At 42.9% G+C, this 18,575-nt stretch overlaps 1 protein-coding gene across 1 annotated transcript in view; it reads left to right on the top strand.

Annotated features, from left to right (window-relative positions):
• syne1a (spectrin repeat containing, nuclear envelope 1a) overlaps positions 1–18,575 on the top strand; it is a gene marked incomplete at its 5' end in the record, with an annotated part of 119,062 nt that overhangs the window by 23,056 nt on the left and 77,431 nt on the right. The window contains 35 exons of the mRNA XM_080513806.1: positions 207–350; positions 522–692; positions 1,043–1,201; positions 1,401–1,565; positions 1,692–1,826; positions 2,082–2,243; positions 2,390–2,598; positions 2,671–2,779; positions 2,872–3,036; positions 3,115–3,282; positions 3,474–3,638; positions 4,415–4,555; positions 4,664–4,824; positions 5,029–5,185; positions 5,725–5,952; positions 6,034–6,132; positions 6,227–6,414; positions 8,155–8,278; positions 8,394–8,560; positions 9,510–9,663; positions 9,797–10,452; positions 10,714–10,893; positions 11,014–11,167; positions 11,689–11,847; positions 12,508–12,690; positions 12,792–12,893; positions 13,359–13,562; positions 14,069–14,276; positions 14,910–15,022; positions 15,247–15,452; positions 15,561–15,722; positions 15,822–16,101; positions 16,353–16,525; positions 17,621–17,930; positions 18,056–18,220. Coding sequence (XP_080369932.1) covers positions 207–350; positions 522–692; positions 1,043–1,201; positions 1,401–1,565; positions 1,692–1,826; positions 2,082–2,243; positions 2,390–2,598; positions 2,671–2,779; positions 2,872–3,036; positions 3,115–3,282; positions 3,474–3,638; positions 4,415–4,555; positions 4,664–4,824; positions 5,029–5,185; positions 5,725–5,952; positions 6,034–6,132; positions 6,227–6,414; positions 8,155–8,278; positions 8,394–8,560; positions 9,510–9,663; positions 9,797–10,452; positions 10,714–10,893; positions 11,014–11,167; positions 11,689–11,847; positions 12,508–12,690; positions 12,792–12,893; positions 13,359–13,562; positions 14,069–14,276; positions 14,910–15,022; positions 15,247–15,452; positions 15,561–15,722; positions 15,822–16,101; positions 16,353–16,525; positions 17,621–17,930; positions 18,056–18,220 — 6,426 coding nt within the window. The remainder of the gene's footprint in view (positions 1–206; positions 351–521; positions 693–1,042; positions 1,202–1,400; positions 1,566–1,691; positions 1,827–2,081; positions 2,244–2,389; positions 2,599–2,670; positions 2,780–2,871; positions 3,037–3,114; positions 3,283–3,473; positions 3,639–4,414; positions 4,556–4,663; positions 4,825–5,028; positions 5,186–5,724; positions 5,953–6,033; positions 6,133–6,226; positions 6,415–8,154; positions 8,279–8,393; positions 8,561–9,509; positions 9,664–9,796; positions 10,453–10,713; positions 10,894–11,013; positions 11,168–11,688; positions 11,848–12,507; positions 12,691–12,791; positions 12,894–13,358; positions 13,563–14,068; positions 14,277–14,909; positions 15,023–15,246; positions 15,453–15,560; positions 15,723–15,821; positions 16,102–16,352; positions 16,526–17,620; positions 17,931–18,055; positions 18,221–18,575) is intronic.

Below are 18,575 nucleotides of genomic sequence, written 5' to 3' on the forward strand. Positions count from 1 at the left end.
ATAAATGACGTAATTTGTGTAACACGGTTTCAGTTCCAATTTTGTGTTTTGTTACAATGTCAGCATGAGAGCAGCTCATCTGATCCCTTGATGTAAAATCAGTTTGTGTCTCTCAGTTTGCATCGCCAGAAGCATTTTTGATGGATGTGCTCTCAGTTTTTAAGAGTGTCTTTAAGTTGGCCCTTTACCTGCACGTCTCATCTCAGAATACCAAGCAAAAGGTTGTTGCTATGGAGACGCAATACAAGTTGGCCGCCCGCAGCGCTCAGCTCCTCGCCAAGGATGCACCGCAGGATGAGGCCGCCCGGGTCATGGCAACAATGGCAACAGCCAAAAGCCAGCTCAGCAAGGTAAGACTCATTTCAGGGCTTGTGTGATACAGTCGATGGTGTGATAGCAGTCTCAAGCGTCTTTCCTCTTTTTTTTTTGTCTTTTGGTTCTTTTCATGGATTCACTGTATATGACATTTGTATGTCATTTTCTGTGTTACTTATTAATTGGCTGTGATGATTTGACTCCAGGTGAGAGAGCGGTGCCCGTCCCTGGTGAGGGAGTGTCATGTTCTACTGCCGCTGTTGGAAGAGATGGAAAAACACATCAATGGTTTTTACCAGGCCCTGGAGCGGGCGAGTCGCATCACTTCATCTGAGAGAGATGCAGACTCTCAGACGCAACAAAAGCACAAGTGGCAGGTCAGATTGAATGACAAGATATTGTTTAAGTGTACAATACATGGTTAACAGGTTTAACTGGTTTTCACACGAATTGCCTTGTTTTTCGAAAAATAAGTTGATTCTGCTCAGAGGTTGTTTAAAGTCTGTATGATTACTCAACCAACATGTGGCTAAAAGACAAGCGTATCTGTTTTTAAAATCTTCATGGCTCCTTCTGTACCAAAATAGTAACCTTCATTTTTGTTGTTTCAGCCTATATTTGTTACCTTTCTGTAGAGTAACCCCATATAGGAAAACATACCAGGTTTAACATATTAAAATGCATCAATGTCAAGATATTTAACAAAACATTCCTTTGGTTGTTTCAGGATTTGTTAAACCAGCAGCAAAGCTGTAAGCGCTGTCTATCAGTGATTGAGCGGAACCACCACACAGTGCAAAGAGCGCTCTCCAGCAGTAAGGTGCTCCGAAACCTGGACCTGTGTCTGTTGCAGAAGAGAGTCGCTGAAATTCAGGGCTCAGCACAGGTTGGTATTATACATGCACTCGTGGCAGGATGCCACACAGTGACTGAATTAGCCACAATGCTGATTATGTTAAAGAGATTACAAGAATGTCAAAATACCCAGGAGGTAACTGCAGATTAGAGTCGACAAATATTATAATTACATTGTATTGCCAAAGAGACCCATGACGATTGCTGCTACCAACCTTCCATTCTCTCAGGCTTTGCTCAAGGAAGTTGGGGACTTGAGAAGACAGGAGGAAGCCAACAACTGCCTCAGGAGGAGGTTTGAGGAGTCTCAGCAGGAGCTGGAGAGAGTGCTGAAGAAATCTCAGGGCTGCTTAAGGGAGACTGGAGAAGCAGAGGAATTACTAAAGAAACACACTGTGAGATGAATTCTGTTCCGAAGATATTTCTGCATTGCTATTAATTAAAATGAATACAGTGTTCAATCTGTTCTGCTCTTTGCACAAAAAAAAAAAAACGGCTTTATTTTGTTCTGTTATGTTCAGGACTATTTTGGCCAACTGGACCAGCGAGTGTTGAGTGTGTTTCTCAAAGCGTGTGATGAGCTGACGGACATTTTGCCACAAGAAGAGCAACAGGGGCTGCAAGAAACTGTCCGTAGACTACACAAACACTGGAAGGTCAGAGGTCACCCTGCTTTAACACTCTCACTAATTAGTGTACATCTCTGGAGGCGTATAGCCAATACTTCATTAACTTAACCAGGAAGACCTTTGACTCGATAGAGTTCTCTCCTGTCTGGTTCCAATTAACACATACTAGTTAGATTAAGTTGCGACCTGTTAAGCATTTAATAAAGCTCTTCAGGGAATACTTTGTCTCTGTCTGGTATAATGTGATATTAAAACTATGATGCGCTCGCTGTGTTTTTGCAGGACATTCAGGGTGAGGTGCCATCTCACCTGCTCCGCCTGAAGGTGGAGGTGGAACAAAGCAAAGTCCTTTTGATTTTACAAAATTGCAGAGCAGAGCTGGACAGAGAAATGCAAGCCCTGTCAGGAACCTGCACCAGCGAGCGTGTGATCAAAGAGCACAGAGTAAGCCTGGGATTTGATAGAATCTTAAAAAACATATTAAACCAAGAGGGAGAGAAAAGCAAAATCACTTAATGTCTCGTACACGGAGCTTCTCACATTTCACTGTTTCCTCCTTTTTTTTTTTCTTTTTTTTTTTAAATCTCCAGACTTTCTTCAGGGAACGCAAACCTTTGACTTTGTGTGAGAAGAGGATTAGAAACATGGCTGATCTCTGTCATAAACTGCCTGACAATGATGCGGCTTATCGAACCCTCGACTCAACGCGGAAGGCTGTGGAGGAAGCTTCAGAGCAAATCAAGATGATCCACCTGAAACTGGAGCAGCACCCTGATAAGTGGAAAGAGTGGAACGAGAGGTAAAAAATCATCAAAAAGACGCTTTCTCGAAGTACGTCCACCTGGTGACCTCGACGTCTTCTGTTTTCCAGGTACTGTGAGCTCTCTGATTGGCTGTCGTCCCAGAAAAGGCAAGTGAGGCTTTTGAGAGAGATGGCAGGAGATTCCAGCCATCAGGAGCAAGTCGACGCCGCCGTTCAGGTGAGCCATCGCCGCGTGCATTCGCTGCAGCAGTGCTCACCACGAGGTCTTTTAACCTGCAATTCTTCTCTGTGTGCTTCCAACAACCGCAGGCGCTGCGGGAAGCGGTGGACCGCCAAGAGGAGAACCTGCTGTGGCTGAAGAGCCGCCTTGCCGGGCTGTCGGAGGTCAGCGCCGAACTGGAAGTTCAGAGGCAGAGAACAGCTCTGACCAAGCTCTCCACCGACCTGCGGGCGGTCTTCTCTTCACTTTGTCAGGTACTGCTTGAAAAGAAAGAAAACCTTTTTTCATCGGTCTTGTTCAACCCAATCTGAGGTGTTGCTTCTCTGCCACAGCTGGGGGAGGAGGGCTCGGCTATGCCTCAGTACGAGGAGCTCAGGGAGGAGGTGCACATGGCTCTCGAGGAGGTTCTGAGGGCTCGAAAGGAGGCTGAGGAGCAGACCGGCAGGATTCTGAACGCTGAAAGCTTGGAGGAGGCCAAACAACTTCATCTTATACACCAGGTGTGTGTGTGGAACAAGAAACACATTTCTCTGTTGTGATTCCTTATGAGGCTTTATCATGCAAAATATCACATATGAATTAAAAAAAAAAAACATGATCGTAGTTTAATTAAAAATGGTTCAAACTAAAAAAAGGAAACAAGTAAATGAGGTCAGCCAACGTATTTTCTTTGTTTATGTATTCATCACAGCAACAATTGAAACGACTGCACGCTAATAGGAGAGAGGCAGAGCTTCTGGTGTCCCACTGCCGCCAGCTGCAGAAAGGGGAGGTGCTCAGTCAGTCTCTGCGGGAGCTGGAAGGAGCTTTTAGCGAGGTTGATCGCAAATCGGAGGCAAAGGATCATAGCCTGCAGGTACACTCAGCTTGGATTATTCTCACGTCAGTTTTCTGCTGTTTGCACATATGAAATGTCGTTGTACAACCACACAAAACCCCACTGTGATCACTGACTGAGTCGTGTTGCACCTCATCTCATTTTGATACCTTTCAATTTAAGTGCAATGACTATTAAATGTCAGCATTTTGTGTTTGATTCATTGTAAAACTATTCTTTTTAAAAGGTGTATAATCAGGTACTTGTTTATTAAGTTGGGGTTTTTTTCTTACACTTTACCTGGCGCTGTGTGAAGATGAGGCCCTTCTCCATATTGTGGCAAAAATCATGGAAATAACCACATTTATGTTTACTTGGAAGTTCTGTTAGTATTGCAAAGTTATCAAGTTCAAACTTAGTTTATATTGAATTGCCTCATGTACAGTCAGGAATTAGAAAACCCATAGCAGTGGCATTAACTTCCCTTCCTTCATTGATAGTCATAAATTCTATCATACTCACTTTGAAATTTTGAAATTATATACACACATGCAGCGACAACAGTTATATACAGTATATGTCTATACATGTACCACCATCTGCTATCAATACACAGTATTCTATTGATGGGGAAAGAAGATGGAGGATTAAATGAAAACTTGTCTATTCTGTTAAATGTGCAATTTTTAATACTGAAAAGGCATCTACAGATTGTTGATGTTGAAATATATTGAATAAGTAAACCAGTTCATATTGGCATTGAGAGTAAATGTTCAAGAATTAACATCATTTTCTCATTTCGTCATCACCTCAAGGCGACTCTGAGCTCCTGGGAAGATTTTGAGGCAGAAAGAGAAACAGTTTGGAGGTTTATCAGCAATACGAACAATGAACTGCACAAAGAACTTATTTTCAACAGCTTGGGCAGCCTAAGAACCGAGCTGGAGTATAACAAGGTAGGCGTGCGTGTGCATATTCGCATGCCGTCTGGCTTCTATTGGCTGATATTAACTGTTGAGAGGTTGTTGTTGTTGGTTTTTTTTTTGTGCTGTTTTTGTCTGTAGGAACTCTTTGCAAAGGCTGAGGAGTGCTCTGTTCAAGCAGACCTCCTTCTGGAAATGGCGTCAGATATTCATCTCGGTCCAAAGAATCATACTCTTCTTCTGCAGCAGGCCCAGTCTACCCGAGACGCTGTCATGCAGCTTCAAGACCACCTCAACAAAAAGTATGACACATCCTAAATTTGTACAAGTGATTTGAGGCCATGCAAAGATTTTGGACACAGGTCCATTGAATAGCGAAGCACACAATTAGAACACGATGTTATTATATATAGACTGTATATGATCTTTGTCTTGGTGGTATTTTTCGTATTGCGCCTTTGATTGTTCAGTGACCTTGGGAATTTGCCCAACCTTTCTTTTTCCAGTGTTGTCCAGCTGGAGATGATGTGTGTCTGGTGGGAGAGATTCAGCAGTGAATCTGAGGCTTTCAATCTGTGGATCAATGAGAAAGAAAATGAGCTGGAGGCTGTTGGCACCTCCTCCTCCTCTGATCCTTTAGACAAACAGATCAGAACTGTGGAGGTATGTCTGTTACATGCTATTGCAGCTTTTCATTTTATTCCTTGTTTTTTAATCCCATGGTGCAGACTGTTGTTTTTTTTTAATATTTGAATATCAATCAGAGGCGAACGCTGGTGTCACAACTGTAACAATAATAAGCTTAACTTCACATATAAATACACAAAGACATTCCTAGTAGCTCCAAGAAAAATGTCCACATTCGCTGTCTTGCTGCAGTTTACAGTGTCAACATTATTTAGATTAGGATGAAATTTTAATCTATCTTCACGGGGGAAATGAGGATGTTTGCAGCAAGGAACAGGATGTATAAAATAAATTGATATTAAATAAAATATAATCTTTTCTTGGTAGGCCTCAGGCTTATCAATCTGATTTCGAGACTTAAGGATTCCCAAGGCTGCATTTGAAGAGTTGTGAAAATGTCTCAAGATGTTTTACTGTTATTTGGGTTTTTTTCTTCCTCTAGTCACTCTTTGTACTGTCATCTGTCTTCATCTGACCTCCTGTACCTTAATTCCTCTGCTGTTGCATCTCTGCAGGGGTTGGTGGAGGGCTTAGAAGAGAAACGAGCAGCTGTGGCCCACATGGAGTCGGACTGCGAGGCTCTGTCGCGGTTCGTGACCCCCGGGGAGGCCGGCCGTATCCGAGCACTACTTGTTCAGATGAGGCGGTACTGGGAAGACCTGAAGGGGAGAGTGGAGCAGCTGGGCATGCAGCTCAACCAGAGTGCCTCCTACAGGCAGAGGTGCACTGATAACATGGAGCAGGTTCGCAGAAACACATAATGCATATGACCTTTAGAAACGTGTTTAGTCTGGAATGGTAACTGACGTGTTCATGTTAATCAGGTCAGAAAAGCCATGAATGATCTGAAAGAAAAGGTGGATCGTCCGATCACGTGTTGCACATCATCATCACAGACCCACAAAGCCCTCCAGGACCACATGGTGAGATTTTATTTCAACATTTGTAGTGGTGCACTCATTTAATTATGATTCTTGTTCAAAGATTTACAATGGAGTTTATTTCCATTTCATTCAGGAGGTCTGCCAGAATGCTGAGCAGCTGAAACCCGGGTTGATGGCCCTGTGTTCGGCCACGAGGAGGCTTGGAGAGAGCAGCCCCATGGAGGACGAGGTGGCGAACCTCCAGAAGCAACAGAGGCATTTAATGGGTACCGCTGCAGAAAAACAGTCAACATTGGAGAGCCTTCTCGCTCTGTGGCAAAGGTATATTCAACAGTAAAAACTAAAGCAATGAACTGAGCCATCCATCAGTGAACAACGCATGATGTATTCATGCAACTGTTTTATCGGGTTGCAAGTGCCCAGGCTCGTTAATATACAAAGCACCTTAATTCTGACTCATTCTCTCCACAATAAAAGCCACCTTTTTTTGTCTTTTACTTAAAACCTAATGTACTCACAAGTCGACCAGATGGCATGAAACTCTGAAACTGAAAAAGTTTGGTTTTAGTCATGCAACATCGTTCATTATAGATTTTTATTACAAACTAAAACGCATTTTATTACCACGGATATAGAACATATCTAACTTTAGTTCCTGTATACTCCTGGGCCTCCCATGTAAGCACAGTGTTTTCTTTCAAATATAACATGGAGGAGCTAAAAATGATTGAACAGACGGCTTTATACAGCCTGTCGTTGTAATTTTACAGTCGTTTTAGACCAAACTGCGTCATTACTGAAAGGTGTTCCTAATATTCTGCTCTTTTCATGTATTTCAAAAACTATGCAGGCTTGTTGTTTATATAAATCGCTATATTTAGAACATGACCTGCAGGCTATTAGGTGCACGCTGTGGCACTGTTGTTGGCTACCGCGCTTCATCTGCGCACATATGGTAGATAAAATGTGGCAGTCACCCAAATTACGGAAGGACTTCACATTTAACATGTAATACCAGGTTCACTAGATTCACCGGATAAGAAAATGTTTGTCGGAGCTCTCACAGTTTCCCGGACCTTTTATCCTGCTTGCAGTGCCAACTGCTGTGGCACCCTGCTGAGCTGGATGTCTGATCTGTCGTTTCCCCGGACAGTAAAATGAGGAGTGTTGGAAGATTTCACTTCTTTTGTCACATTTTACAAACACTAAAAATGTGAAGGAGGAATTGTGGAAATTGTGTATCAGAGACAATTTTGAACAAAAGATGCTGATAGATCTCATTTACGTTCATTGCCTTTTTATGAGACGTTGTCCCCGTTGACATGAGTTTCTGCCCACAGATGAATCTTCTTCTCATTGTAGAAAAATTGCTATTCCCTCCTATGTATGTGTGCTCACTGTGTGTCGATGCCTTTTCTCTTACCGTCGAATTTCCTCCTTTTAAAAAAAAATCATTTTCTCGTTCTGGTCTGATATAGACGAGTGAGATCTTGTCTCGATCACAGTCTGCCTTTCTCAGCCATAGTATTTTATATTCTAATTATATGGTTTTTTTTTTATCACTTTATTTCATCACACAATAGACCCTAACCAGAGTGATTGTTTCTTATTTGAAAGGAGAACATGATGATCCAGTCGAATGGTGGCTGTTTAACTGTTGAAGCTTTTTGTCATTTGGTTTGGGTTTTTTTTTTTTTTTTACCCCGCCGGTGACTGTTTTTAAAATGAACCGGAATATGTTTCTTGCTGGTAAACTTCAGTCGGGTTTATGTCTGGCTGCTCGTGCCTCATCCTCCCTCCTGCAGGTATATGTATGAGGGATTACTTACAGTGGTGGGTGCTGTGCTGAGATATGGTTACCCCATTATGACCCTGTCACTGATACTAAGCCACGGTCAGATAAAAAAATATATTTATAACGGGCAATATCCATGTGTGTCATTGTGTGTGTTTTCAGTCTGTTACTATGATCCATCTGCTGTTAACGCAACATGTATTCCTTTCAAGGATGTCGCGTCTGGACTTTCTTTGATTTGAATAGTACAACATTTGTATGTGCAGATATGAAAAGGAGCTCTCATCCATGAAAGGCTGGCTGGACAGGTGTGAGTCTGTGTGCTACCCAGACAATGAGCAGCTCTCTGCCGATAAAGTGAAGCTCAGGAATGAACTCCAAAATGTGCAGGTAAAATCATTGAATATTCACTAAGAGGCTTCACCAAGAAGCGGAAGTTGTGTTCATTTATTGGATTTCTGTCTGAATTGCATCTTTTTTTTTAACACATATTTCTGTTTAGCAGGATATGCAGAGGGAGATGCCGTCCTATGAGGCTCTTCTTCAAGGTCTTGTTAATCTTAGCCTTTGTCTGTACCCCACCGCACCTGAAGCGCGTATCCAAGAGCTCAGTGATGATCTCACACAGATACAGGAGAGGAGCACCGCTTTGAGGAGCAGCATGGCACATAGGTATTTTTAAAGAACTTTTTTTTTATCAACTTAATTTACATACAATTTTTTGTCCACTCTGGCTTACCTTTTTACTGCTATCTTGTTGCGACTGAGGTGATTTCAAAAGTATACCCCTTATGACTGTAACTCTTTTATCATATTCAATGTTCAAGGGCTGCCAGAGAAATTGAGTGTTGTTCTCATATTGTAGTCCGTAATGTATAAGGTGAGCTTCCATGATTTCTAACATGGGAACAAACAGGGAATACATGCCAACATGATGCTGCATGCTTATCGAGAATCTTTATAAATAATTTCTCATTTCATTGTCGGACAATAACATTCAGTAACGTATGTGATGTTAAAAACAAGGATTCATTTGCATGGAAATCTGATATATTTGCATTTACATAACCCTAACCTTATCTCAAATATCTTAACAAGTTGAAATTGTTTGCTGGTTTTAATCATGATACTACTTGATTAGCAGCTTTTTCTGGTGCATCAATGATCTCTTGGCTTTGCTCTGCTGTGTTTTGTCCACTGATCATCCCCCACTACAGTAATTCGAAGCAGCAGTTGCATTTATTCAAAAATGTAATGTAATGTTTACACTTTGCAAGTCAGCCCATAAGTCTGATTGTACATCTGGTGGGATGGTTTTGACCCCCAGGCCATATACTACGTCTGACGCTCCTGCTACACAATGTGGTGGTGGCCTGATGGCTTCTATTCAATCATAGACAGGAGTCACTAGCAAATCACAATATTGTAACATGAGCATTTTCTGAATGGTCTAAATTCCACTATAATATGGGAAAAACTCAATATTGAAAGTTGAAATTATCTTGGTAAGTAATTTACGACAGAAATACCGCCACGTCACTTCTGGAATCATGGAATCAAAATGAATACAAACGTTGAACTGTGATGTTCTTGACCACATAGTGCTATCTTCTATCTTCAGGTGTCAGGTGCTTGAGAAGCAGTTGGAGCACTTGGAGCGGTTTGATCATGCTCTGCTGGCCCTGACTCAAAAGAGTGAAAACTTCCTCTCTGGCCTGAGAAACACTTCCCTGGTTGATATCGCTGATCTCGAGACTGCAGTAACTCGGCTGAAGGTGGGGAATCAATGATTTGCTGTCAACAGTGATGTCTTTTACAGACTTTGTTTATTCAAGCAGTTACAGTGAGCAAGTTTCTATTGATTGCTGAGCTAATAAAAATGTGTTTAATTGAACCGCGTTGTTGCAGGAGCATGAGGTGCAACTTCAGCAGACTGCTGGCCTGAGGGAAACTCTGCATGACAGAGAGTCGTCCCTACTTTGCTGTTCCACCCGGGAGGCCCAACAGCAGCTCCAGGGATGGAGGGAGGACTGCCTGCAGCCCCTCAATGAATCCCAGCGCCTCCTGCTCCTCCGTAAAGAGTGCCTGAATGAGTTAAAGGCCTTCTTTGGCAAACATGAAGCAGCATTTAAGGCCGTGCGCAGCCTTCAAGAGGCTGTGGAGGGCAGGGGGAGCTGGGACCGCTCCAAAGTGGAAGGGCTGCATCATGGGATAGGGGAAGTGGCTAAAGATGTGGCCCGCTTGGAGGCTGAAGCAGTTGGTTTGGATGGACAGCTAAGCAAGGCCCACCTGCACCTGTGTGGAGCAGAGTGGAGCGGCTCCAAGGATGTGAGTCATCCTCAGGGAAGGACATCGTGCAGAGGACAGGCAGTGGCCCTCACAGTGGCCCTGGAGGAGGTACAGCGCGGTGTGGGATGGAGACAGAGTGAAGCTGACGCTCTGGGTGCCTTGTGGGCCTCCTTCAGAGAGAGGAAGGAGGAGGTGATGAAGAGTTTAAAGAAACTGGAGGACGATGCGAAACAGGAGGGTGCCAGAGAGAGCTCTGTGCAGGCCTTTCATTACAGGTATGCATGTTTTAACTCGGAAACTCACATTTCAGTTTCAATATTGGTTAGTTATTTATTAGCAGCATTTAAAATGCACCCAGTAACCTATTGACTCAGGCAACTTCTTTTTGACAAACTCCTCTAGAACATATTGTGTATTTGTGAGGCTAAAGTACAGATGGAGCATTTCATTCAAACGGCCTCCTAAAAAATGAGATGTATTATGTTGGAATCAGGCTGTTAATCCCCATTGTTTTCCTCTGCATCTATTTCTCCCAGGCTGCGTTTCTTTGTCCAGCTGGAGGATGAGCTGCAGTCCCTGCAGCACTCCCAACGCTGGTTAGAAGAGAAGGGAACCCAGCTGGCCCAGAGAGACGGCGAGCTGGCAGGGGAGGCTCTGAGGGAGGTAGCGCTGGTGAAGACAGCCTGGGAGAATGTCAGGACTCTGATCACCAATTGGTAAAGACGGGGGGAAAAAATAGAACCCCATTTACATTTCTTGCTGCTGGTCATTCGATAACTATTGCTACCTTTAAGTCGGGGCATTTCATGTTTGTGTTTTCTGTTGTACACATGCAGTCAGGAACAAAGCGGCGTTGTGGTCGAGCTTCTCCGCCAGTTTCACCACTTAAAGTCCCTCCTCGTCGCAGCCACAGAGAACGCTCAGGCTGTCGCTCACAATCTACCTGACCACAACCACAACGCACAGGAGGCTAAAAGGACTTTGACACGGGTCAGTGCTTCTTTTTTCACTTGGAATTCACCAGTATTGTTCTTTAACTCTCAGATGAGGTATAATGCAGACAGAATATCTACATTATGACAGTTTGTCTCGCTCTGATAAGCCAACCTATCTGATACGACAAAGGTCTATTAGTGCTTTTAACATTCATCCAACATCTCTAAATCACATTGATGACGGATATTTGTTGCTCTCTTGTATGTATATCAATGTATATCAGAATATCTTTCAAGTTGTGTCATTTTAAAAAGAAAATGTTTTCAACTTGATCATGCACATTTTCTGATAGATATTAAAATTTGTGAACCCATCAAAGGTTACAGCTTTTACTGAGTGGCGACAAATGAGGAGGTACATTGTTTTCCATGCATATCATTCGGTGGGTTAAAATGTCATCCATGCGAGTGCACTTCAGCACTGAACTCTCTTCTCTCCGTTCCAATGTATAATACATTTCTCCATCTAGTGGTGGCCTGTTGTCACTCCTCCAGCTCTGTTTTCTGTTTGTGCAGCACGAGACTGTTCAAGCTGAACTTACAAACAAGCAGGATGACATGGACCAGCTCATCAGTACGTCTGAGGACCTACAGAGAGAGCTGGAGAAGATCCCCAATTCTGATATATTCTCCATCCAGAAAGACATGGAGACACTGAGGGACCAGTGGCTGGAGGTGAGCTCTACCAGCTGTGTTGTACCCCCGATTTAGCCCATTTATATTCACAAAGACAGAAATCCCTCTTCAAGAGTTGCACAATAGATTTGGATCTGGGATATATCAGTGTAACTTGTTGTGAAGTGATATTCTACCATTTTTGTTAAGTATATAGAATATCTTGAATTGTATGCATCAATTACATACAATAAATTGTAAGTATTGTTTTAACCTAAGATGAAGTATGATAATAATGAGTATGAATAGTATGAAGATGCTGGTTGTTTACTGTTGCTGAGGGGGGGGAAAAACAATTAAAGCGTCCAGCTCTGCCAAACACGCACACATCTGCCATTTTAATGATATTTATTTACTTTTTTTTTTAGATTTACTTTTTTTTCCTTCTATCAGAATTAAAATGTCTGCTCAGCTGTGACAAACGAGACCTAAAGATAAACAAGTCTAGACAGGTTATCTGCCTTTCTTTCTCCCTCACTTCTCACTCCCACATCTGTCAAACTAATTAAGCCGAGATTCTCATCTGTCTCCCAGTAAAGCACAACACTGCTTGTTAGAGAGTGAAAGCTAAACACAAAGGAGGGTGACGCGCTCCTCCCGTGTTGATTTTGATGTTTTCTCTTCCACACTCAGACAGACTGCTGGTCTCTGTTCTTTCAGGTCTCCGAAAAAATACAGACCAACGCAGAGAGGCTCGGCTACTGTGTGTCTCTTTGGGATGACCTCAAAGCCATGGAACAAGACATCAATCAATGGACCGCCACCTCCACCGCTGATCTCACCGACAGCGTCGCCACTCTTAACGAGAAAGAGAAGACAGAGGCCCATCTGGCTACCTTTCAGGTCAGAGCTCACTGGACCTTCAGCATCATCGGGTCCATTAATGATGATTTGAGTGTAATGTTCAGTGATCTGATGGGTTTTACTGCACCGTGATTCCACAGGCCGAGGTTGAAAAGAGGGAGCAGGGTCTGGATGTCCTGCAGGAGAGAGTGGCAGAGCTGAAGGAACAAGCTAGACTGCAGGAGACTCCATTACAAATGCAGGTGAATATGGAGAAAAGGGAAAAACAAAAACATTGCTAATTTTAGTGACGGAACTTTGACAAAGTCTGTTTAGTTTAAAAACAAAGCTCACAAAGCTCCATGTAATTATTTTTTTATTTATTTCCTTTTTTTACTTTCCACCAAAAGTAAAAAAAATAAAAAAAATAAGTATTATATTTTTTATTTAATTCTCAAGATATGGTATTAGATTGAAATTACTTTTATTGTGTAGACAAATATGTGGTGGAGTTGCATGAAGATCCCAGTGAGATTCATGCTAGAGGGATTTACTGTGTGGAGTTTGCATGTTCTTCTTGTGTGTTTTCTCAGTACTATCTGGGGTCGTCCCATGTCGCAAAATATGTGCTTGAGGTTGTGATTTTTGACTGACACTGAGACAGTCATCAGACTAATGACCCGTTGAGATTCTTTCTTTTCACCTGCTAATAAACTATTTTTCTTCAGGTCCTGGAGTCAGAGCTGAGGAAGAAAATGGCCCACGCGCAAGAAGTGTTCAATCAGGCCAAACACACTCTGACCTACTTCAGCTTCCAGAAGCAGCGGCTGGAAGACCTCATGTCCCAGATGTCTGAGCGACTTGAGACCGTTGAGGGTTCTTTATCCGATCTTACCGAAGCGACTTCACCAGAAGACATTGGTACAGTTAAGGTATGATACCCACATTTTCTTTCATATGGCAGTTTGAGAACTCTACAGTATTTATTGTTTGGCAACAGACAACCAAAACATTCATTTTGTTTTTCATGTTTTTTTTGTCTAAATAAATTATTACAACTTCTAATGATGCAGTGAAAACCACAGTGATGTTTGTTGTCATATAAATCTAAGCTTCTGAATCTTAATAATTTAAAGAGATATATTACTAGGAGAATGTGTTTCACCTGGTGATCACATGCTATCCTATTCATTTAAAAAAAAGTACTTATAAAATGCATGTTCTGTCCTTTTAACCTCACTGAGAAATCAGATGTCAGGTACATGAACAGAAGGGTATCATCTGAACTGCCAGAGACTCCAGGATGCCCTGCACCGTACACAGATATAGAGATACACTGTAGATAAAGTGGCGTCTGTATTGTTCCACCTCCCTGTGGCTATGCTATTCAACATGCTATGGTCCTTACGGTTTATAAGTGAGTGCGGTCGATTTACAGGACCTGCAGAGTGTTGTGCAGCAGCAGAGAGCAGACATGGACTCGGCTCGAGACGCCCTGGCTGCCCTGTGCAGGTCTCATCCCTCTCAGGAGCTGTCACACCTCTCCTCTGATCTCACTTCCATTGCGAAGCGAACCGAGGCCATCGCCCACCGCTGTGCCAAGACCAGAGGCAGCCTGCAGGATGGGCTCCAGCTCCACTTCAATGGTAAAAGATTCGACTGATTGCTTTTGTTTTGCAGAGTTCAAATGGTAGATTGTTTGTGTGGTTACTTTTGTATTACTAATGAATACATTGACTGATTTTTCAACAACAGTTAGTTGCACCGATCACTGATCAACCATTGAGGAGAAATCAGGAATTTATGAGCCCTAAAGTGTTGTAATCACCCAGTCAAACATGCATTATTACACAAAGCTTTCTCATTTGTCCGTGTTAGTAGTGCAACAGATTTGGGGTTGATTATCCTCCATTTTTCCCCTGAGCACATTCAATCCGCCCACCACAGTCTACACTCCATTCACACACGCTGCCAGGTACAGCGACACACTGCTACGACACACACCTGTGCCTCGGAGAGTAATGTCGCTCTCGTTACATCTGCTCTCGAGGGAGGCATTTTGGGCTTGTTGCCAGGGCAACCTTGCACTACATCGCATGGACACGCCCACACTTCCCATCTGCCTCAGCGCAGCGCCTCTCTTCACTCCGGTCTCTCATTTTTCCTTCACTTAAAAAATACGTTTCGCATTTATTTGTCAACATGTCACTTCTCCTTGGTTTGTCATTGTGCATTTGTTGTGCTTAACATATCTGTTTTTACCTGTTTTGTCAAAGCAGAGCTGGTCCAAGACTTCAAGTCAAGGCTTACGGATCTGAAGTTGGATCTGAAAGACTGCTCTAACCAATCAGGGGATCTTGCTGCTCTCAAAGCCAAGTTACAAAGACTAAAGGTAATGTTTAATTTTCTGCTGTGACACTGTCATGGGGGAGCCACCTATTTAGATCTCATTTTTACTTGTTGATTTATACAAACTTCTCAGAATCTCTTAAACGATTTTAAAAGCATGATATGTAATCGATGTAAACCTGAGGGTGGTAGACATTTATTTCTGTCATTCAGCGTTTACATATCAGTTTTTTTTCCAGCATAATAGATTCGTTTCTGCTTCCACAGTTGTTAGTGGAGAGAACATCAGAAGGTGAGGAACATCTCGCTCAGATTTGTGAGGAGGCCCAGAGGCTCCTGCTCCACCTGCCTAAAGCTGGAGCTTCACAGGTCCAAGAAAATCTGTCTTCTTGTCAGAGAGAGTGGAAAAACTATCTGGAGAGCTGTTCTCAAACCAAACAAGACTTAAAGGAGAGTGTCGGGCTTCTGAAAAAGTAAGTCAAAACATTTAATAATTAACATTAATATAATACAGTTTTTATGAAATAGGAAAGATGCATTGTTTCTCTTCTTCTATCCTCTCTTCCCTTCGCCTTCTGTAGCTTCGATGACTGTGTCAGCGATATTAGAGACTGGCTGAAGCAGATGGATCTCAGCCTCAAGAGCGAGCCTGTTCTTGGGGCAGAGAGCCAGCAAGGCACCCCAGACTCCATGGAAGAGCTGGAGAAGATGGAAAACCTCCATAAGGACCTGATAGCAAGAAGGTCTGTATACGCGAGTGTCTGCGCCCATATGATTGACATGCAATGGTGTCAGCTGGCGAATATTCTGAATATTCTTCTTTTTTTTTTTTTTTTTGAAAGGGAATCCATTGAGCATCTTTGTCAGGAGGCACAGGCTCTGTCTGAAGCAGGCCGGGGGTCAGGAGGCGAGGTCAGAGTGACGGGCCAGCTCCAGATGGAACACCAAGCCCTGCTGAAGGCAGCCAGGGAGAGGCTGCGAGGCTGCCAGGAGAGCCGGGCCTTTGGAGACACCCTCCAGGGAGTTTGGGCCTGGCTGGAAGAGATCCAAGAGCGACTGGGTACAGTAGACAGCACGATGGGGACCAAAGAGCAGTTAGAGCAGAGGCTGGAAACTGTGCAGGTGAGAGCTATGAGATGACTGAAATTAAATATTACAGATGTGGAAATAGCTAAAGTGATAGTTCTTAAAGTTGTCCTTGTGCTTGTGCAAACTGTATTGATGTCCTTGTTTTTATTTAACCATTTTACTTTATTCATCCAGGCGGTGTAGGGTTTCATTGAACACAAGAGGGAGCTCTTTGCTTTAGTTTGTCATCCTGATTCCTGACATCTTCATCCAGATTTCAGTGAGACCTTGCTCTGTTTCCACAGGACATCCTGCTTCTGAAGGGAGAGGGGGAGGTCAAGTTGAATATGGCGATGGGCAAGGGTGAGTTGGCTTTGCGTAGCTACGGAGCAGCCGGTCAGGACATGGTCCGCTCTCAGATCCAGGAAGTGGAGGACGCCTGGGCCACACTGCTTGTGACTGCTATGAGCTGCCACAGGTAGAGTCATACCTCTTAGCCCACCTTCTAGACAGGCACTTTTTAGATTTCCAACATGGTAAAATTAATAACCTCAATTCCAAAGAACTTGCGCTGGATTTATCTAATTGTTCTCCTGTCACAAACTGTGCAACTGAGCCGTGCCATCTGTATAACAAATTCTTTTAACACTTCTTGATTTTTTTGCTTTTTAATGTTCCATTAAAGCATTAAACCAAAGACACTTTTGAGGCCATTTATACATTTGCCAAAAACCCCTCTCTCTTGGGAACAGTTTTTTTTTCTCATCATGATAGATTCACGTGTCAATGCTAATAATTACCATCAGGTTAAATACATAATGAGAAGTATTTGTCTCGTTTTCTAGCTCTGATTGATGTGTGTTAGTGCATGCTCCTCTGAGTGTGTGTGTGCATGCATTCACATGGGTCTGTTTGTGTGTGTGTGTGCATTTAATTGAGCAATTATGGCCCCTCCTCGAAAAAAAACCTGATCCCATTAGGGACTAAATGGTGGATGGCAAACAGTGGGTCACACATGGTGTGTGTTTGCGTTTTAAGAGGGAAGGGATAACAGGAGGCAAGGGGGTAGCAGGTGAAATTGAGGTGCATGTGTGTGGATTTTGGCGTTATTTGTGCATGCAGGGGTAACAGATGGCAAGGAAAATTATGGATATGTATCGGTGTCCGTGTGTTTAGGTCTCCCAATGAGGGGGATATTGGCACAACACGAAGAATGTTTTCTTTCCATTTTGACAGAATGTAAAGCACACTATAATTGTAAAAGATAACTAAAGGTTGTGCATTGAAAATTATGTATTCAGATTTCATCAGCCAAGTTCTTTTGTCTGTATAAATAGTTTTTCTGTGTTAAATACATATTTTCTATCTAATTCATATTTCATCTATTGCACAAACATATGAACTCAATAATAACTGATCAAGCTACTGATATTGTCATATTTGTTGTTGCAAGTTTGTCTTTTAAAGGTAAAAAATTGTTACTTTCCCACATTTCAGATATTATAGCCATCATTTCCATTTGAACAAATCAAGCAATTCCCTTACATCTATGTCACACATTCTTTCTTTCCAGTCGTTTAGAGTGGACTGTGTCACAATGGGGTGGATACCTGGAGAGTGCTGCCCAGCTACGGTGTTGGATGGAAGCTGTGGAGCGGGAGGTGTGCGCCCCTCTCACACCGCAGCCAGGACCCCGAGAGAAGGCCTCCCAGCTGGAGAGGCTTAGAGCCCTGCTGGCTGACCTGGAGGACCACCAGATGGCACTGTCCAGCCTGGAAGAGAAAGCCAGAGAACTGTTTAAGAAGACCGGTGATGCCAGCTTCAACCATGGAGCTCGCACCCAACTGCAGGTGCAGTTTGACGAGCTCACAGCTTTGGTGGAGGTATGAATGGTTCACTTGAATGTACAAAAGATGAGACATTTAATCTGTTCAGCTTTCAGTCATTTCTGCAGTGTAGCTTCTAAAGTGTGAACAAGAGTGTTGTTGTTTTTGTCTTCACTCTGCAGGAGAGAGTACGTCTGGCACAGGCGGTGGTGTTGGAGCATCAGGAGTACCTGGAGGCTGTGAGGGAGCTGACTGACTGGCTGATGACAGCAGGAGAGGAGCTACAACATTGGTCTGATACATCAGGGGACTCCACTGCCATTAAAAAGAAACTGTCAGAAGTGAGGGTAAGGAAGAGTGCTACAAACACACAGAAAGACCACAGCTTCGGTTGTATATATTTATTATAAATAAATTAGTGCATTGATTAACTAGTATAAAATATTCAATAACAACACAGCTGTTGAGTTGACACACAGTAATCACATTACCAGCAACACAATCCACCATCTATCTTTGTGCACTCAAATTTGAATTTGAACGCACATGTATCACCTTGTTTTAACACTATAGATAAAGTGAGAATGCTTTTTCACACAGTCCAATTAACAGTATTTCTAGAGCTTTCACTCGTGTAGCTTTCATCAGCACTTGAGTTACATTTGGAATTGTAGATGTGATGAGATGTGGAACGATTCCAAA

This window comes from Blennius ocellaris, assembly GCF_963422515.1.
Source record: "Blennius ocellaris genome assembly, chromosome: 18".
NCBI lineage: Eukaryota > Metazoa > Chordata > Actinopteri > Blenniiformes > Blenniidae > Blennius > Blennius ocellaris.